At 42.7% G+C, this 17,456-nt stretch overlaps 1 protein-coding gene across 2 annotated transcripts in view; it reads right to left on the bottom strand.

Moving 5' to 3' along the window:
* Positions 1–13,254, bottom strand: part of ptpn9a (protein tyrosine phosphatase non-receptor type 9a) — a 44,147-nt gene extending 30,893 nt beyond the window's left edge. Inside the window, exon 1 of one of the 2 annotated variants that reach the window (XM_021564770.2) lies at positions 12,732–13,254. In XM_021564770.2, the coding sequence (XP_021420445.2) occupies positions 12,732–12,764 (33 nt within the window). In that variant the 5' untranslated portion in view covers positions 12,765–13,254. Of the gene's footprint in view, positions 1–12,320; positions 12,450–12,731 lie in introns of those variants that run through there. The other variant, XM_021564780.2, reaches the window with a different exon arrangement.
* Between the last annotated feature and the right edge of the window lie 4,202 nt (positions 13,255–17,456).

Raw genomic sequence — 17,456 nt, 5'->3', positions numbered from 1 at the left:
TGCCCCACTTGAATGTAGCTCGCTTAGTTTGACTGCAGCGGCCGTGCAAAAGTAGGCCCGGAATGAAGCCTGACCTAAATTTGAGGTGCTTTTGGGTGACAGCAACAGAACCGTTAAGGTTAGAAGCACAATGCAACCACAGGAATGTTGCTAAGGTCCTCCCGATAAGTGTGGAATTAACCCTTAACTTCTCTAGGGTAGGGGGCAGCATTTGGAATTTTGGATGAAAAGCATGCCCAAATTAAACTGCCTTCTACTCAGGACCAGAAGATATGAATAGAATTAGTAGATTTGGATAGAAAACACTAAAGTTTCAAAACTGTTAAAATAATGTCTGTGAGTATAACAGAACTGATTTGGCAGGCGAAAACCTGAGAAAAATCCATTCAGGAAGTAGGATTTTTTGTTGTTGTAGTTTTCTATTCAATGCCATTACAGTAGCCATTGCCTTGGTAAATTACCTTTAAATGGAGTCAGACCGAGGCACTGCATCCGTCCTCGTGCTCCTAGACCTTAGTGCTGCTTTTGATACCGTCGATCACCACATTCTTTTGGAGAGATTGGAAACCCAAATTGGTCTACACGGACAAGTTCTGGCCTGGTTTAGATCTTATCTGTCGGAACAGAGATCTTCTGTTTCAATTAATCTTGGTTGTACAGTTGTCTCAGATAAAACTGTGAAGGACCTCAGCGTTACTCTGGACCCTGATCTCTCTTTTGACGAACATATCAAGACTGTTTCAAGGACAGCTTTTTTCCATCTATGTAACATTGCAAAAGTCAGAAACTTTGTCCAAAAATGATGCAGAAAAATTCATCTATTCTTTTGTCACTTCTAGGTTAGACTACTGCAATGCTCTACTTTCCGGCTACCCGGATAAAGCACTAAATAAACTTAAGTTAGTGCTAAACCCGGCTGCTAGAATCCTGACTAGAATCAAAAAACGTGATCATATTACTCCAGTGCTAGCCTCCCTACACTGGCTTCCTGTTAACGCAAGGGCTGATTACAAGGTTTTACTGCTAACCTACAAAGCATTACATGGGCTTGCTCCTACCCATCTTTGCGATTTGGTCCTGCCGTACATACCTACACGTACGCTACGGTCACAAGACGCAGGCCTCCTAATTGTCCCTAGAATTTCTAAGCAAACAGCTGGAGGCAGGGCTTTCTCCTATAGAGCTCCATTTTTATGGAATGGTCTGCCTACCCATGTGAAAGACGCAGACTCGGTCTCAATCTTTAAGTCTTTACTGAAGACTCAGGGGGTCATTTGATTGAGTGTAGTCTGGCCCAGGAGTGTGAAGGTGAACGGAAAGGCTCTGAAGCAACAAACCGCCCTTGCTGTCTCTGCCTGGCCGGTTCCCCACTCTCCACTGGGATTCTCTGCCTCTAACCCTATTACAGGGGCTGAGTCACTGGCTTACTGGTGCTCTTTCATGCCGTCCCTAGGGGGGGTGCGTCACTGACTTGATCTTCCTGTCCGGGTTGGCGCCCCCCCTTGGGTTGTGCCGTGGCGGAGATCTTTGTGGGCTATAGTCGGCCTTGTCTCAGGATGGTAAGTTGGTGGTTGAAGATATCCCTCTAGTGGTGTGGGGGCTGTGCTTTGGCAAAGTGGGTGGGGTTATATCCTTCCTGTTTGGCCCTGTCTGGGGGTGTCATCAGATGGGGCCACAGTGTCTCCTGACCCCTCCCGTCTCAGCCTCCAGTATTTATGCTGCAGTAGTTTATGTGTCAGGGGGCTAGGGTCAGTTTGTTATATCTGGAGTACTTCTCCTGTCTTATCTGGTGTCCTGTGTGAATATGTGAATGTAGGTATGCTCTCTAATTCTCTTTCTCTCTCTGAGGATCTGAGCCCTAGGACCACCTGGCATGATGACTCCTTGCTGTCCCCAGTCCACCTGGCCGTGCTGCTGCTCCAGTTTCAACTGTTCTGCCTGCGGCTAAGGAACCCCGACCTGTTCACCGGACATGCTACCTGTCCCAGACCTGTTGTTTTCAACTCTCTAGAGACAGCAGGAGCGGTATAGATACTCCTAATGATCGGCTATGAAAAGCCAACTGACATTTACACCTGAGGTGCTGACTTGTTGCACCCTCGACAACTACTGTGATTATTATTTGACCATGCTGGGAGTTTCCTAGCCACCGTGCTTCTACACCTGCATTGCTTGCTGTTTGGGGTTTTAGGCTGGGTTTCTATACAGCACTGAGTTATCAGCTGATGTAAGAAGGGCTATTTAAATACATTTGATTTGATTCTAGAGCTTAAGTCGGTGAGTTGTGGCTCTAGGTTCTCAGGCTGAGAAAAAGCCTTGTCCATTTGCAATAACTTCAATTAATTTTGAATGTTGTGAAAATGACAACATTTAAAAATGTCCCAAAATCACAAGACTAGGTGCATTGAAACCAGAGCCTTAAGTTTGTCCGATAACTTTCATGGACCCTGTAGCAACGCCCGGAAAAAGCGAATTTTCAGCACTAATTAAGGTCGTTGCTGAACAACCTTAATCGAGCCGAAACTCATGGTCGCCTCAGCTAGGTCTACACAATGTCAGAACAGGACTCGCAGCACGAATATAACCATGTTTTTGAAGGTTTATGGTTTCAACAGAAGGCACTATGAATTGTGGGCCAGCTCTGAAATATGTGAATCCTGGCTATTAAAAGAGTTGGACAAAGTGAGTTTGGTGTCAATATGATATCTTATTGACTGACTTGATGACAGTATAATATATTGGCATTGTACATTTTATATTGCAAATGGACAGTGTACATTTCCAATGTATTTACCATCACCAAATGGACAGGCTGAAATCAACACGAGCGATGGAGACGAGCGATGGACAGGAACCACTATCACTGCTCGGCCATCCCGAGTTCAACGAGCCAGTCAATTGAGCATTTCTACAGTACGTTAGAGCATGTCCAATTCGTGTTGGTAAATGCCCATTGTAAGACATTGCAAATGGACAGTCGTGCACCTGGCAATTGAACGGGTTACCAGGAGCGTATTTTTAATATGGCTCTAAATGGTTTCAGGGGGGTACTAGGGGTCCATGGCCAGGTAGGGAGCACCCCACACCCAGGTCGAACCAACAGGGGCCAACTTTAAAAAACATTTTAAACAAGGAGAATGTGTGCGCCTAAATTGAAAAGTGTAAGCACACAAAGAAATATGGGGTAATAAAGCTGGAATCTATCAAATTTGTCTAGGCGCAAAATTCCAGGTCACACAGCAAAACATTCAGGCTATATGCAAGTAAAATGGTTGCACTGTAGAGCCCTGTGGATGTAGATTTCACGCACACCCATGTGCGCACACCAAACACAGACGCCTTGGCCACTAAGATGGTTAAGCAAAATGTACTTTAGATACATGAACACTGCCTGGGACTGTCCCCCCCCCCCCCTCCCTCCCCTCCCTTGTTGATTTACCAATCACATAACTGTGAACAATTCCATTTCAGCACTCTGCTCAGTTATCTAAGCGTTATTTATGAACTACAAGGTTGAGTAGAGATTTGAACCAACAATGTTTTTAAAAGAGAAAAAGTGATGTGCATAAATGTTTTATAGAAGAATGCTATGAAAAATAACATTAGCTATGTGCTATTGGAGCTGACAGGGCAATCGTCAAGGTGGACCATTAACTTCCGGCCCCTCATATCATGCCATCTTTCCCTCTAAACACCAGGCCTGAAGGAGCTAATTCAAAGCTTTAAACTTCCCCATTATCCATTCACTAAAATATTCAAAAGAAACACATTTGGACAAAAAGGGTTTCATAACACTATATATTCATTCTGTTCTGTATTTTCTATGATGTATTGTTTGTATATTGTTGTATTTTACCTTTGTGGGACTATCAGTGTTTTGTTACTTGCAATGGTTTGTTTTTTGAGGACCCAAGGAAGAGTAGCTGCAAATTCTAATGAAGATACTACTGATTTTGTTTATTTGTAAAACCTACAGTAGTGTGAAAAGGCACTAGAGACCCCCATTATATCATGTTTCAACTAGAAAAGAGACCAATCTAACTGTGCACGCCCTCTAGGTCCATCCATGTCCTCCCTAAAGGCTTCCGGACATTCTCTTTGACGAGCCCAGCCAGGCAGCACCAGCAAGCTGTCACAGAAGCCCGAGGGGGGAAATGAAAGCTCAAAGCAAGAGTTCCACTTCTCCAGCCAGTGAGAGGGGGTAGTCAAGTCAGGCTCTTCAAGAATACAAAAAGCTACTGATGAGCAGAGCTAAAAAGGACAGGATGCCACCGTCCTTCTCTTGCAAAGCCCAGGCTTTCAAAGACAAACTGGTGAGTGTCAGGGGCTCCTGCACTATTAAAACAGCTAAAAGCTGAGGAGAAAGCCAACTTAATTGTTGAAAAAAGAAATTGCACCGTGTTGCTGTATTGTGTTTTCACCGTGTAGTTCTTTCATTCTCATCTTTGTTTCTGTGTATCAGTCGATTATTTTAACTGGTAAATCCAAGAATGTCACGATATTGGCCCGGCTCTTTTAGAAATCTCACGGAAAAAGCATTTCCTCTGGTTACAGGTGGTGTTTAAAGGAGGTGGGCCTCAATATCTAAATCAGATTATCAGTACATTTTAAAGTGCTCTAAATATTATGATCTTTCTTTTTTTTTCTTCATAGATAAATATCAATTGTATAACAACTGATACGATATTAAAAAAAAAAGTAATAGATAGATAGATAGTCGAGTAAAAGACAACAAATGGGCCAATAATACCAGTCTGGCTCGACTCAATACCACCAGGAACCCTGGACTCCCAGAGAAGATGAAGGGATGCTATTATCATGATCCAAAAGAGCCCAACAACCAGGATTCAATAAAGGACCACTACAAATTGAGATACTCAAGGACACCGAATATGCTCTCAGACTCACCCATAGGCCCATTAAATTACAATGTTATTAAGGGACTAAAAACAGGTGTTTGTGCATGGATAAACTATTCAAATGTAACCTACCTCTAGAATAACTTTCTGGTTCACCAAAACTTTTAACCTTCACAGTTCACTTGAACATGCACCAAGAGTTGGACCCATTACTGACCTGTTACGTCAAGATAGTTACCTTCTCTAATTCAGGTGAACTAAGTGCATGAATGGATTCCTAAAAAAAAGTATTCTATGGACCCTGTGTGTCAACAACCCAAAATGTTCTACTTCGAAGAAAAATGTTTTGGCGCAGGCAAATTCTGTGAATCAAGAGGATAGACGCAAATATTTGCACATTGTAGAGGATTCAGTATGTTGTTCCTCAAATGGTGGTTCTGCTGGGTTACACATGTTGCAATAAAAGCAAAAAGTGTCCATCCTCACAGAGTCATTTTCTTACAGATCTCGCTCCATCTGCAGAAAAGCAAAAATGACTGCTTGCTCTAGGAACAGGTCACACACTCTGCCCAGTCTGTTGCGTCTCCTTAAAAGGCTAAGATAGACAAATGAAAGCGCAGAAACTTGACTGTACCTGACAGTAGTAGTTAGGATCATATTCAGTGAGTTCCTTGGTTCACATGGAGAGGGGGGACTGGCTATATGCTGTAACAAGGGCCAGAGGAGATCAATATCAAGCGAGTAGACATGAGAGACTGGCCATTTCACAAGTCTGAAAGCTATACGAACCACCAGTGACTGAGTTCATATTAGAGCCTGACCGATAAGTTCTGGGTCCGATTGTTTTTTTTGGGGCGGGGGAACAAAACCGTCTGATAGATCAGAAGATGTACCACTACTGTTTTACAGCATGAAAATTGCCATCCATAAGAGCAGTAGTCCCAAAAAAAAACATGATTTATTTATTTATTATATATATATATATATATATGCTTCAAAATGTTGATTTCTTACATTGTGACAATAATGACAGCATTAGCAGCATGAGAATGGCCACGTGTTCAGATAAACAAGAGATATTAAATCAATTTGACTATCATAATTTCACCCAATAATCGTCCGCTATCCGTAAAAGGCCAACATCGTCCGATTAGTCTCTAGACAGATGGGTTGCCTCCCACAATGTACCAATGCTCCATGTTTGTAGAAGTTTCGGAATCTCTTTGTTAACAGCTGGTGCGCAAGTTTTGAGTTTTTGCTCACCCGAGTTAGAATACCTATTATTTATGAAGAGAGTTATTTTTTCATAGTTCTCCACTTACCACCACAAACCAATGCTGTATAGGGCCGTAAGCAGACAAAATGTAGATCCAGCAGTTCTCGTGGCCAGTGATTTTAACAAAGAAACTAAAATCTGTTTTACCAGCATGTCACCTGTGCAACTAGAGGAAACAGACTAGCTCACCCTTACTCCACACGAAATACATGAAAGGCTGTCCCTTGCCCTCCCTTCGGCAAAGCTGACGGTAACTTTATCCGCTTGAATCCTGCTTACAAGAAGTACCAGTCACATGCTCAATGTCGAAGTGTCGGATGCTAAGCTACAGGACTGGAATATGCTCCGGGATTCATCTGATAACATTGAGGTGTCACCAGCTTCATGAATAAGTGCATCGACGACATCCCCACAGTGACTGTACATCCCAAACAGAAGCCATGGATTATAAGCAACATCCGCACTGAGTTTACACCTTCAAGGAGCGGGACACCTATAAAAATACCGTTACGACCGCCGATGAGCAATCAACAGGCAAAGTGTCAATACAGGACTAACACGGAACCCAAACCGGCAGCGGGCGTGCGCCATCGTTCACACATTTATTTTGTCCCCCTACACCAAACACGATCACAACACAGGTTCAAATATCAAAACAACAACTGAACGAATGACATTTGCGGACAGGTCAAAAAAAAACATTAAACATGTATGGCAATTTAGCTTGTTTGCTTGCACTTGCTGGCTAATTTGTCCTATTTAGCTAGCTTGCTATTGCTAGCTAATTTGTCCTGGGATAAACATTGAGTTGTTATTTTACCTGAAATGCACAAGGTCCTCTACTCCGACAACTAATCCACACATAAAACAGACAACTGAATCGTTTCGATTCATCTCTCCTCCTTCCAGGCTTTCTTTGAACTTATATGGTGATTGGCATCTACACTTTCATATTATTACTACGACGACCGGCAAAACATTTCATCTTTCAATCACCCACGTGGGTATAACCAATGAGGATATGGCACGTGGGTACCTGCTTCTATAAACCAATGAGGAGATGGGAGAGGCAGGACTTGCAGTGCGATCTGCGTCAGAAATAGGAATTACTTCTATTTCACCCCTTGGCATCGCAGACGCTCGTTGGCGCGCGCGAGCAGTGTGAACATGGATTTCAAACTGACGTGTCCGGTCTGGTCAGCATGTAAAATCTAATCTGATTATGCTGGCTTAGACTCATCGGATGTGGCAGGGCTTGCAAACTATCACAGATTACAAAGGGAAACCCAGCCACAGGCTGCCAAGTGACGCGAATCTGCAAGATGAGCTAAATGCCTTCTCTGCTTGCTTCAAAGGCAAGCAACACTGAACCATGCATGAGAGCATCAGCTGTTCCAGACAACTGATCTCACACTCTGTAGCCAATATGAGAAAGACCTTTTAAACAGGTAAACATTCACAAGGCCGCGGGGCGAGATGGTTTACCAGGATACGCATTCAGAGCATGCGCTGACCAGCTAGCAAGTGTCTTCACTGACACTTTCAACCGCTCCCTGACCCAGTCTGTAATATCTTCATGTTTAAAGCAGACCACCATAAATTCCCTTGTTGTTCATGGGCACAGGGACTATCACCCCGTAGCACTCACATCTATACTGCTACAGGGCAGTAGTAATTCCCTTTCTTGGGCACAGGGACTATGGTGGTCTGATTGAAACATGTAGGTATTACAGACTCGGTCAGGGAGAGGGTGAAAATGTCAGTGAAGACAAGAGGTCGACCGATTATTCGGCATGGCCGATTTCAAGTTCATATAACAAATCGGTAATCAGCATTTTTGGACACCGATTATGGCCGATACATTGCACTCCACGGGGAGACAGGCTGACTACCGGTTATGAGAGTACAGCAAGGAGCCAAGGTAAGGTGCTAGCTAGCATAAACTTATCTTATAAATAAACAATCTCAACATGATCACTAGTTAACTACACATGGTTGATGATATTACTAGTTTCTCTTGTCCTGCGTTGCATATAAATCGATGCGGTGCCTGTTAATTTATCATCAAATAACAGCCTTCTTTGCCAAATGGGTGATCTATTAACAAGCACATTCGTGAAAAAAAGCACTGTCGTTGCACCAATGTGTACGTAACCATCAATGCCTCTCTTAAGATCAATACACAAGTGTATATTTTTAAACCTGCATATTTAGTTAATATTGCCTGCTAACATGAATTTCTTTTAACGAGAGAAATTGTGTCACCTCTCTTGCGTTCTGTGCAAGCAGAGTCAGGGTATATGGAGCCGTTTAGGCCGCCTGGCTAGTTGCGAACTGTGTGAAGACTATTTCTTCCTAATAAAGACCATAATTAATTTGCCAGAATTGTACATAATTATGACATAACATTGATGGTTGTGCAATGTAACAGCAATATTTAGACTTAGGGATAACACCCTTTAGATATAATATGGAACGGTTCTGTATTTCACTGAAAGAATAAACGTTTTGTTTTCGAAATGATAGTTTCCGGATTTGACCATATGAAATAACCTACGGCTCGTATTTTGGTGTTATTATATTATAATTAGGTCTATGATTTGATAGAGCAGTCTGAGCGGTGGTAGGCAGCAGCAGGCTCGTAAGCATTCATTCAAACAGCACTTTCCTGCATTTGCCAGCAGCTCTTCGCTGTGCTTCAAGCATTGCGCTGTTTATGACTTCAAGCCTATCAACTCCCGAGATTACGCTGGCAATACTAAAGTACCTATTAGAACATCCAATAGTCAAAGGTATATGAAATACAAATGGTGTAGAGAGAAATAGTCCTATAATAACTACAACCTAAAACTTCTTACCTGGGAATATTGAAGACTCATGTTAAAAGGAACCACCACCATATGTTCTCATGTTCTGAGCAAGGAACTTAAACGTTGGCTTTTTTACATGGCACATATTGCACTTTTACTTTCTCCACCATTTGTTTTTGCATTATTTAAACCAAATTGAAAATGTTTCATTATTTATTTGAGGCTAAATGGATTTTATTGATGTACTATATTAAGATAAAATTATTCAGTATTGTTGTAATTATCATTAATATACATCTAAAAAAATAATGCAGATTAATCGGTATCGGCTTTTTTTGGTCCTCCAATTAATCGCCATCTCCATTGAAAAATCATAAATCGGTCGACACTTGCCAGTTGGTCCGTGCATGCTTTGAGTACACGTCCTGGTAATCAGTCTAGCCCCACAGCCTTGAGGAATGTTCACCTGTTTAAAAAGGTCTTGCTCATATCAGCTTTCCAAAAGGAAAACAACCCTAAGCACACAGCCAAGACAGCGCAGGCGTGGTTTCGGGAAAAGTCTCAATGTCCTTGAGTGACCCAGCCAGAGCCCAATCAGATGTCTCTGGAGAGACCTGTAAATAGCGTCGCAGTGACACTCCCCATCCAACCTGAGAGCTTGAGAGGGTCTGCAGAGAAGAATGGGGAAAAACTCCAAATACAGGCATGCCAAGCTTGTAGCGTCGTACCCAAGAAGACTCGAGGATGTGAACGCTGCCAAAAGGGGCTTCATCAAAGCACCGAGTAAAGGGTCTGAATACTTATGTAAATGTGATATTAAAGTTGTAGAAAAAGGTGTCTGAATACTTTCCGAATGCACTGTAGTTACACTTTCCTACTCATTACTAGGCAAGTCAGTTAAGAACAAATTCTTATTTTCAATGACGGCCTAGGAACAGTGGGTTAACTGCCTGTTCAGGGGCAGAACGACAGATTTTGTACCTTTGTACCGTCAGACACATTAAATGGTTCAAAATGGCAACAGTTTGCGTTCCTGGAGTGCAAGGCAGCTGAATCGGGTGCGCCTTCCGCAAAAGCCAGAGAGAATTTTTTTTAAAAAAATAGGAACTCAAAGCGTCATTGTTCCATTATTATTTTTTACAGAAATGTTTGCCGATCAACTAGGAATGCATTGGAGATCAACCAGTTGATCGTGAGCAACAGGTTGGTGACCACTGTTCTAGGAAAGTTGATTGAAGTACAATCTGTTGCTTCTCTCAGTGGGCTTAAATTTCAGCATGTCAGTCTTGGGGCTACTGCACACGCAAAGCTTAGAGGGAACATTGCCTGTAAGTAAGCATTTCACTCTCCACCTGTTGTTTACAAAGCATGTGACAAAAAAAATGGCATACATGCATTTTTGGTCATTTAGAAAATTCAGCATTTTTATATAAAACCACGAATCTAAAAACTCAAACAACGGACCTAAAAACTGTCTAGGGTACTGACAAACAGCCAGGCAGGTGTTATGTCCCAGATGTGTTTTTGGGTGAACTTCCCCTTTAAAAACATCTTTCCATACACAAACAAGGTACAAGAGTAGTGAATTGATGTTGGCTTCAGCTGAAAGCTAGCAAGGAAAGCTATCGGTATCTGCTTCCCATTGTATGCAGTGTTCTAACCTGTACTCGACATCGTTTTGGGAACAGTCAGAAATGAACAGTTTCAACATTTCTACATGCCATGTTGCATTATTCAAGTGTGTTAACTTCTGTGCAGCATAAGTGGCGATGCAGTACAGACTCCCAGTGAGATCAGTGGTTCCTCATGGCAGGCTACAGCTAGCAATGAGTAAGTAGCACAGGCAGGCAAGAGGAGGCATGAACGGTGTACTCGCACTATAAAAGGATCAGCTGTGCTGATCGACTTGATCCTCTCAAATCAGTAGACGCCACGAGAAACCGTTTTGAAGAACTACTGAAATGTTGGTGTACCGTGCATCACTACTAGGATATACAGGCCATAATCTAAAAGAAAGCAGCCAGGACTTAGTCTTGCCAAATGTACGAGCTGTTAAATTTAGAAATGTTAAAGGTGATTCATATGCAACATGATTATTGCTGAGGCACTTCGACATTAGCCATATGTGGAGAGTGCCATCCTATTCCGTTCAGTCCCATTTGGCACAAGTCGATCCTAACAGGAAGTCTCGTGCGTCATTCTTTCTATCCCCCACTCGCTCTTTCTTCCTGTTAAGCTTCCTGGGAGCCGACTGACTGACTGCCCCCTCCCCCAACATACACACACAAAGTATCCCCACAACAGCAGCATCACTCCAGTGGAAATGTTTTTAACAGCTGCCTATAAGTGAAGTTCCACCATACTAGCAGGCCCCCAGAGGCCTCCTGTTACAACCGGACACAACCAGACCGAGGTTCTAATAACCCAGCCTACAGGCGTTCAGCCCTCCACCATGGCTGGGCCCGCAGAGGAAATGAAGTCCCCAGATAAGACTTACTGCCTGCCGGCCAGATGAGCCACAGGGAATGGGAAATGGGATTAGGGCCTGGAAAGTGTAAAAGGCATCATTAGCAACAGGCTGGAAAAAGGGATAGCATACCATACCTTTATAGCATACCAGCTCCTTTTTATGCTGTGGATAAATGTTAATCATATGGACAATACCACTCTAGCAATAGATAGCCTATCATTACATAATCAGTTCCCTGTTTTTTTGACCTGTACTAGCCATATTGTTGTTGTGTGGCATGGGATGTGTGGGCTAAGTGCATCAATGCATTTGTGCGCACAAATCATTGCTTTTTAGATTCTTGCCCTTATTTAATGTAACTAGGCAAGTCATTTAAGAACAAATCCTTATTTACAATGACAACCCACTGTTCGTAGGCTAACTGCCTTGTTCAGGGGCAGAACGAAGATTTTTACCTTTTCAGCTCGGGGATTCGAACTAGCAACATTACGGTTACTGGACCAATACTCTAACCACTAGGCTACCTGCCGCCCCTTATACTGTTCGTTTGTAATGCATTTGATAGACTGTCTACATTCGCGGAAATCAAGTTTCAATTGTGTTTTTCACTAGCTATAATACATCATAAACAATCCATTGTAATATTTTGAATTTCCCTGTTAGAAGCATCGCCAACGTATGCGACAATGTAAAGGCCTGTGCCATAAATGTATACAATGTTTGTAATTGGGATGCCTGCGTCGCAACAATTTAACCATTTAAGAGCATAACTTGCAGTGGTGTAGGTAGCCTACAGAGTCAGACATTAAGGTCGTTGTAATTACATTTTCCCTTTAAGGTATGAACTGCAGGGTGCCGTGATCAGGACACCGCGGAGTCGGCGGGTGATGGCTCGTTAAACGTACCTGAATCCAGGGATGGGAGAGGGCGCTGTACTCCTAATTATACCTTGAGAACAATTAAATACTGCTAGATTTTAATTAAAACTTCAAATTATCTTCAGCAATGCATTCTAGGCTAGCTAATGCTAAAACAAACCGTTGGATTCGACAACACTTCCGGTTACTCACGCCAATGCGTGGCGTCGTATTTTCATGGAATCCAATGGCCTGCTACAGTAACGGTAGGCTCGTATTAACAGTAAATTATTGGGCTAGCATATTGTACCACACCATTCAGACTACTGAGAAAAAATGAACGAAAGTCGGATTCTGGCTATGGTAGGCTACCTGGAATGCAACTTACTTGACACACAACAATAGGATTTCTTACCGCGGTATAGATGATCAAATATTTTGCATAGTTTTCAAAATTACCTGTTCTTCCTCCGCTGACAAACTGGCTGCCATTCTTCAGTCTCGTTCTTGAGATTGACACCTTAATTTTTCAACTTGGTGGCCTTTTTCCCCTTATTTTTCGTAAAGGTAAACGACGACAGTTCTATCCTCGTACCGGGCAGTACATCAACCGGTTTTGCCTAGGTTACTGGCATTTCACAAAACTGAAATGTTCCTCATATAGAAATGGAAAGCTTATACTGTTTTTGTTCGTCTGGCCTGTTTTAGTCGAATAAGAAATTATATGGAATCTTCCATCAAAATACTCATGCATGAGCGAAAATCGCTGTTGTGTCAAATCTTCTCGAGTACTGAAGAAATTAGTCCTCAACAGTTTGGCGTTTCTCTGGGACGAATCGCAGTTGATCGAATTTGACCCATTTGTCCAGCCAGTAAAGTCACCCACCTTTGCTAAGAATCAAGAGTAAAGTCAAAAGGCATGGTGTTCAATCTTTTATTCTCTACGTACGTCGCCTGGACTACTATTCTGCCAGCAGCACTAATGACGTCACTTTTCTATGGTAATGAGAAACCTTCAAAATAAAAGCCTGTATTTCAAAACATTGCGAGGTGGATAACTCTTTCAAAAGATTGGTGCTTATAACCAACATTTAAGAAGGAATTTATGTGTGTGTATGTGTATATATACACACGTGGTTTAAAAAAAAACATTATATACAGACCACTAATTTAAAAATACTATGTTCAGGCTGGTATGTTGACAATATTGGGGTTATAGTGAACATAAATAGTGTTTATTGCGATGATTGCGTTGATTGAATTTTACAATAAAATGTATTTATAACGCCCTTTTTACATCAGCAGATGTCACAAAGTGCTTATCCAGAAACCCAGCTTAAACCCCCAAACAGCAAGCAATGCAGATATAGAAGTATGGTGTCAAGAAAAATTCCCTAGAAAAGGCAGGAACTTAAAAATAAACAGATGAAGCAGGCTCTGAGGGGTGTCCAGTCCTCTTCTGGCTGTGCCAGGTGGAGATTATAAGAGTACATGGCCAATAAGTTCTTCAAGATGTTCAAACGATCATAGATGACCAGCAGGGTCAAATAATGGTTGTAGAGGGTGCAACAGGTCAGCACCACAGGTGTAAATGTCAGTTGGCTTTTCATAGCCAAGTATTCAGAGGTCGAGACAACAGGTGCAGTAGAGAGTAGAGAGGGAGACAGAGACAGAGAAGGTCAAAAACAGCAGGTCTGGGACAAGGTAGCACGTCCGGTGAATAGGTCAGGGTTCCATAGCACATTCTTGATCAGCAGCAACACCAGGTGGCATCAGGCCAGGTAGACCTGAGGCATGGCCCTAGGGCTCAGGTCCTCCGGGAGGAGAGAAAGAGAGAGAGAGGGGAGAATTAGAGGGAGCACACAAAGACAGCTACTTCGATGCAGACAAGAAGGACAGATAGGACAGACTGACCATAGCCCTCCAAGTGGGGTTGGGAGTACTCAGTAGGGTCTGTAGAATCTATAAATGGTTTATTTCATGGGCCACTGAGGTCTAAATACATAGCAGCACAATACACACTCAATTCTCAAAAAAACGAATGAATATCATCCAGGATATTTGTACATAACATAATGACGCTTTCAGAACAGCAATTATTTACAAGTAATAAATAGGGAAGCACAAATATTACATTTTTGGCCAATACCCAATTTCCAATATTTTCCTTGACAAAAAACCTGATACCGATAACCGATATTTAACATTTTTGCAGCCTTTTAAGCATTCTAGTATAGTTAAATAGTTGGAAAACACACACACACACACACACAAACACCAAAAAGTTAGTTTGTTGGCATTTAAGATATGTCCCCATTACCAGTAAAGCATAATCAACACATACAGTGGGGCAAAAAAGTAGTTAGTCAGCCACCAATTGTACAAGTTCTCCCACTTAAAAAGATGAGAGAGACCTGTAATTTTCATCATAGGTACACTTCAACTATGACAGACAAAATGAGAAAGAAAAAATCCAGAAAATCACATTGTAGGATTTTTAATTAATTAATTTGCAAATTATGGTGGAAAATAAGTATTTGGTCACCTACAAACAAGCACATTTCTGGCTCTCACAGACCTGTAACTTCTTCTTTAAGAGGCTCCTCTGTCTTCCACTCGTTACCTGTATTAATGGCACCTGTTTGAACTTGTTATCAGTATAAAAGACACCTGTCCACAACCTCAAACAGTCACACTCCAAACTCCACTATTGGGAGACTAGTCAGGATTGAGGAAAAAGACGAACAGAGCAAAGCACAGAGATCCTTGATGAAAACCTGCTCCAGAACGCTCAGGACTTCAGACTGGGGAGAAGGTTCACCTTCCAACAGGACAATGACCTTAAGCACACAGCCAGGACAGCGCAGTAGAGGCTTTGGTCTCTGAAAGTCCTTGAGTAGCCCAGCCAGAGCCAGGACTTGAATCGAACATCTCTGGAGAGGCCTGTAAATGGCTGTGCAGCAACACTCCCCATCCAACCTGACAGAGCGAGAGGATCTGCAGAGATGGATGGGAGAAACTCCCCAAATACAGGTGTGCCAAGCTTGTAGCATCATACCCAAGAAGATTTGATGCTGTAATCGCTGCAAAGGTGCTTCAACAAAGTACTGAGTAAAGGGTCTGAACTTGTGTAAATGTGGTATTTTATGTTTAATAAATTAGCAAGAACTTCTAAACCATGGGGGGGGGGGAGTGTTAATTTTAGAATTAAGGCTGTAACAAAATTTGGAAAAAGTCAAGGTCTGAGTACTTTCCGACGGCACTGTGTTGCTGTATATATATATACTGCTCAAAAAAATAAAGGGAACACTTAAACAACACAATGTAACTCCAAGTCAATCACACTTCTGTGAAATCAAACTGTCCACTTAGGAAGCAACACTGATTGACAATACATTTCACATGCTGTTGTGCAAATGGAATAGACAACAGGTGGAAATTATAGGCAATTAGCCAGACACCCCCAATAAAGGAGTGGTTCTGCAGGTGGGGACCACAGACCACTTCTCAGTTCCTATGCTTCCTGGCTGATGTTTTGGTCACTTTTGAATGCTGGCGGTGCTTTCACTCTAGTGGTAGCATGAGACGGAGTCTACAACCCACACAAGTGGCTCAGGTAGTGCAGCTCATCCAGGATGGAACATCAATGCGAGCTGTGGCAAGAAGGTTTGCTGTGTGTCAGCGTAGTGTCCAGAGCATGGAGGCGCTACCAGGAGACAGGCCAGTACATCAGGAGACGTGGAGGAGGCCGTAGGAGGGCAACAACCCAGCAGCAGGACCGCTACCTCTGCCTTTGTGCAAGGAGTAGCAGGAGGAGCACTGCCAGAGCACTGCAAAATGACCTCCAGCAGGCCACAAATGTGTATGTGTCTGCTCAAACGGTCAGAAACAGACTCCATGAGGGTGGTATGAGGGCCCGACGTCCACAGGTGGGGGTTGTGCTTACAGCCCAACACCGTGCAGGACGTTTTTAATTTGCCAGGGAACACCAAGATTGGCAAATTCGCCACTGGCGCCCTGTGCTCTTCACAGATGAAAGCAGGTTCACACTGAGCACGTGACAGTCTGGAGACGCCGTGGAGAACGTTCTGCTCAGATCCTCAGACCCCTTGTGAGACCATATGCTGGTGCGGTTGGCCATGGGTTCCTCCTAATGCAAGACAATGCTAGACCTCATGTGGCTGGAGTGTGTCAGCAGTTCCTGCAAGAGGAAGGCATTGCTGCTATGGACTGGCCCGCCCGTTCCCCAGACCTGAATCCAATTGAGCACATCTGGGACATCATGTCTCACTCCATCCACCAACGCCACGTTGCACCACAGACTGTCCAGGAGTTGGCGGATGCTTTAGTCAAGGTCTGGGAGGAGATCCCTCAGGAGACCATCCGCCACCTCATCAGGAGCATGCCCAGGTGTTGTAGGGAGGTCATACAGGCACGTGGAGGCCACACACACTACTGAGCCTCATTTTGACTTGTTTTAAGGACATGACATCAAAGTTGGATCAGCCTGTAGTGTGGTTTTCCACTTTCATTTTGAGTGTGACTCCAAATCCAGACCTCCATGGGTTGATAAATTTGATTTCCATTGATCATTTTTGTGTGATTTTGTTGTCAGCACATTCAACTATGTAAAGAAAAAAGTATTTAATAAGAATATTTCATTCATTCAGATCTAGGATGTGTTTTTTTAGTGTTCCCTTTATTTTTTTGAGCAGTATATATATATATATATATATATATATATATATATATATATATATATATATATACAGTGCCTTGCGAAAGTATTCGGCCCCCTTGAACTTTGCGACCTTTTGCCACATTTCAGGCTTCAAACATAAAGATATAAAACTGTATTTTTTTGTGAAGAATCAACAACAAGTGGGACACAATCATGAAGTGGAATGACATTTATTGGATATTTCAAACTTTTTTAACAAATCAAAAACTGAAAAATTGGGCGTGCAAAATTATTCAGCCCCCTTAAGTTAATACTTTGTAGCGCCACCTTTTGCTGCGATTACAGCTGTAAGTCGCTTGGGGTATGTCTCTATCAGTTTTGCACATCGAGAGACTGACATTTTTTCCCATTCCTCCTTGCAAAAACAGCTTGAGCTCAGTGAGGTTGGATGGAGAGCATTTGTGAACAGCAGTTTTCAGTTCTTTCCACAGATTCTCGATTGG

The sequence above is a fragment of the Oncorhynchus mykiss genome, chromosome 2 (genome assembly GCF_013265735.2).
Source record: "Oncorhynchus mykiss isolate Arlee chromosome 2, USDA_OmykA_1.1, whole genome shotgun sequence".
Lineage (NCBI taxonomy): Eukaryota > Metazoa > Chordata > Actinopteri > Salmoniformes > Salmonidae > Oncorhynchus > Oncorhynchus mykiss.
This window is presented reverse-complemented; position numbering and strand designations above follow the sequence as displayed.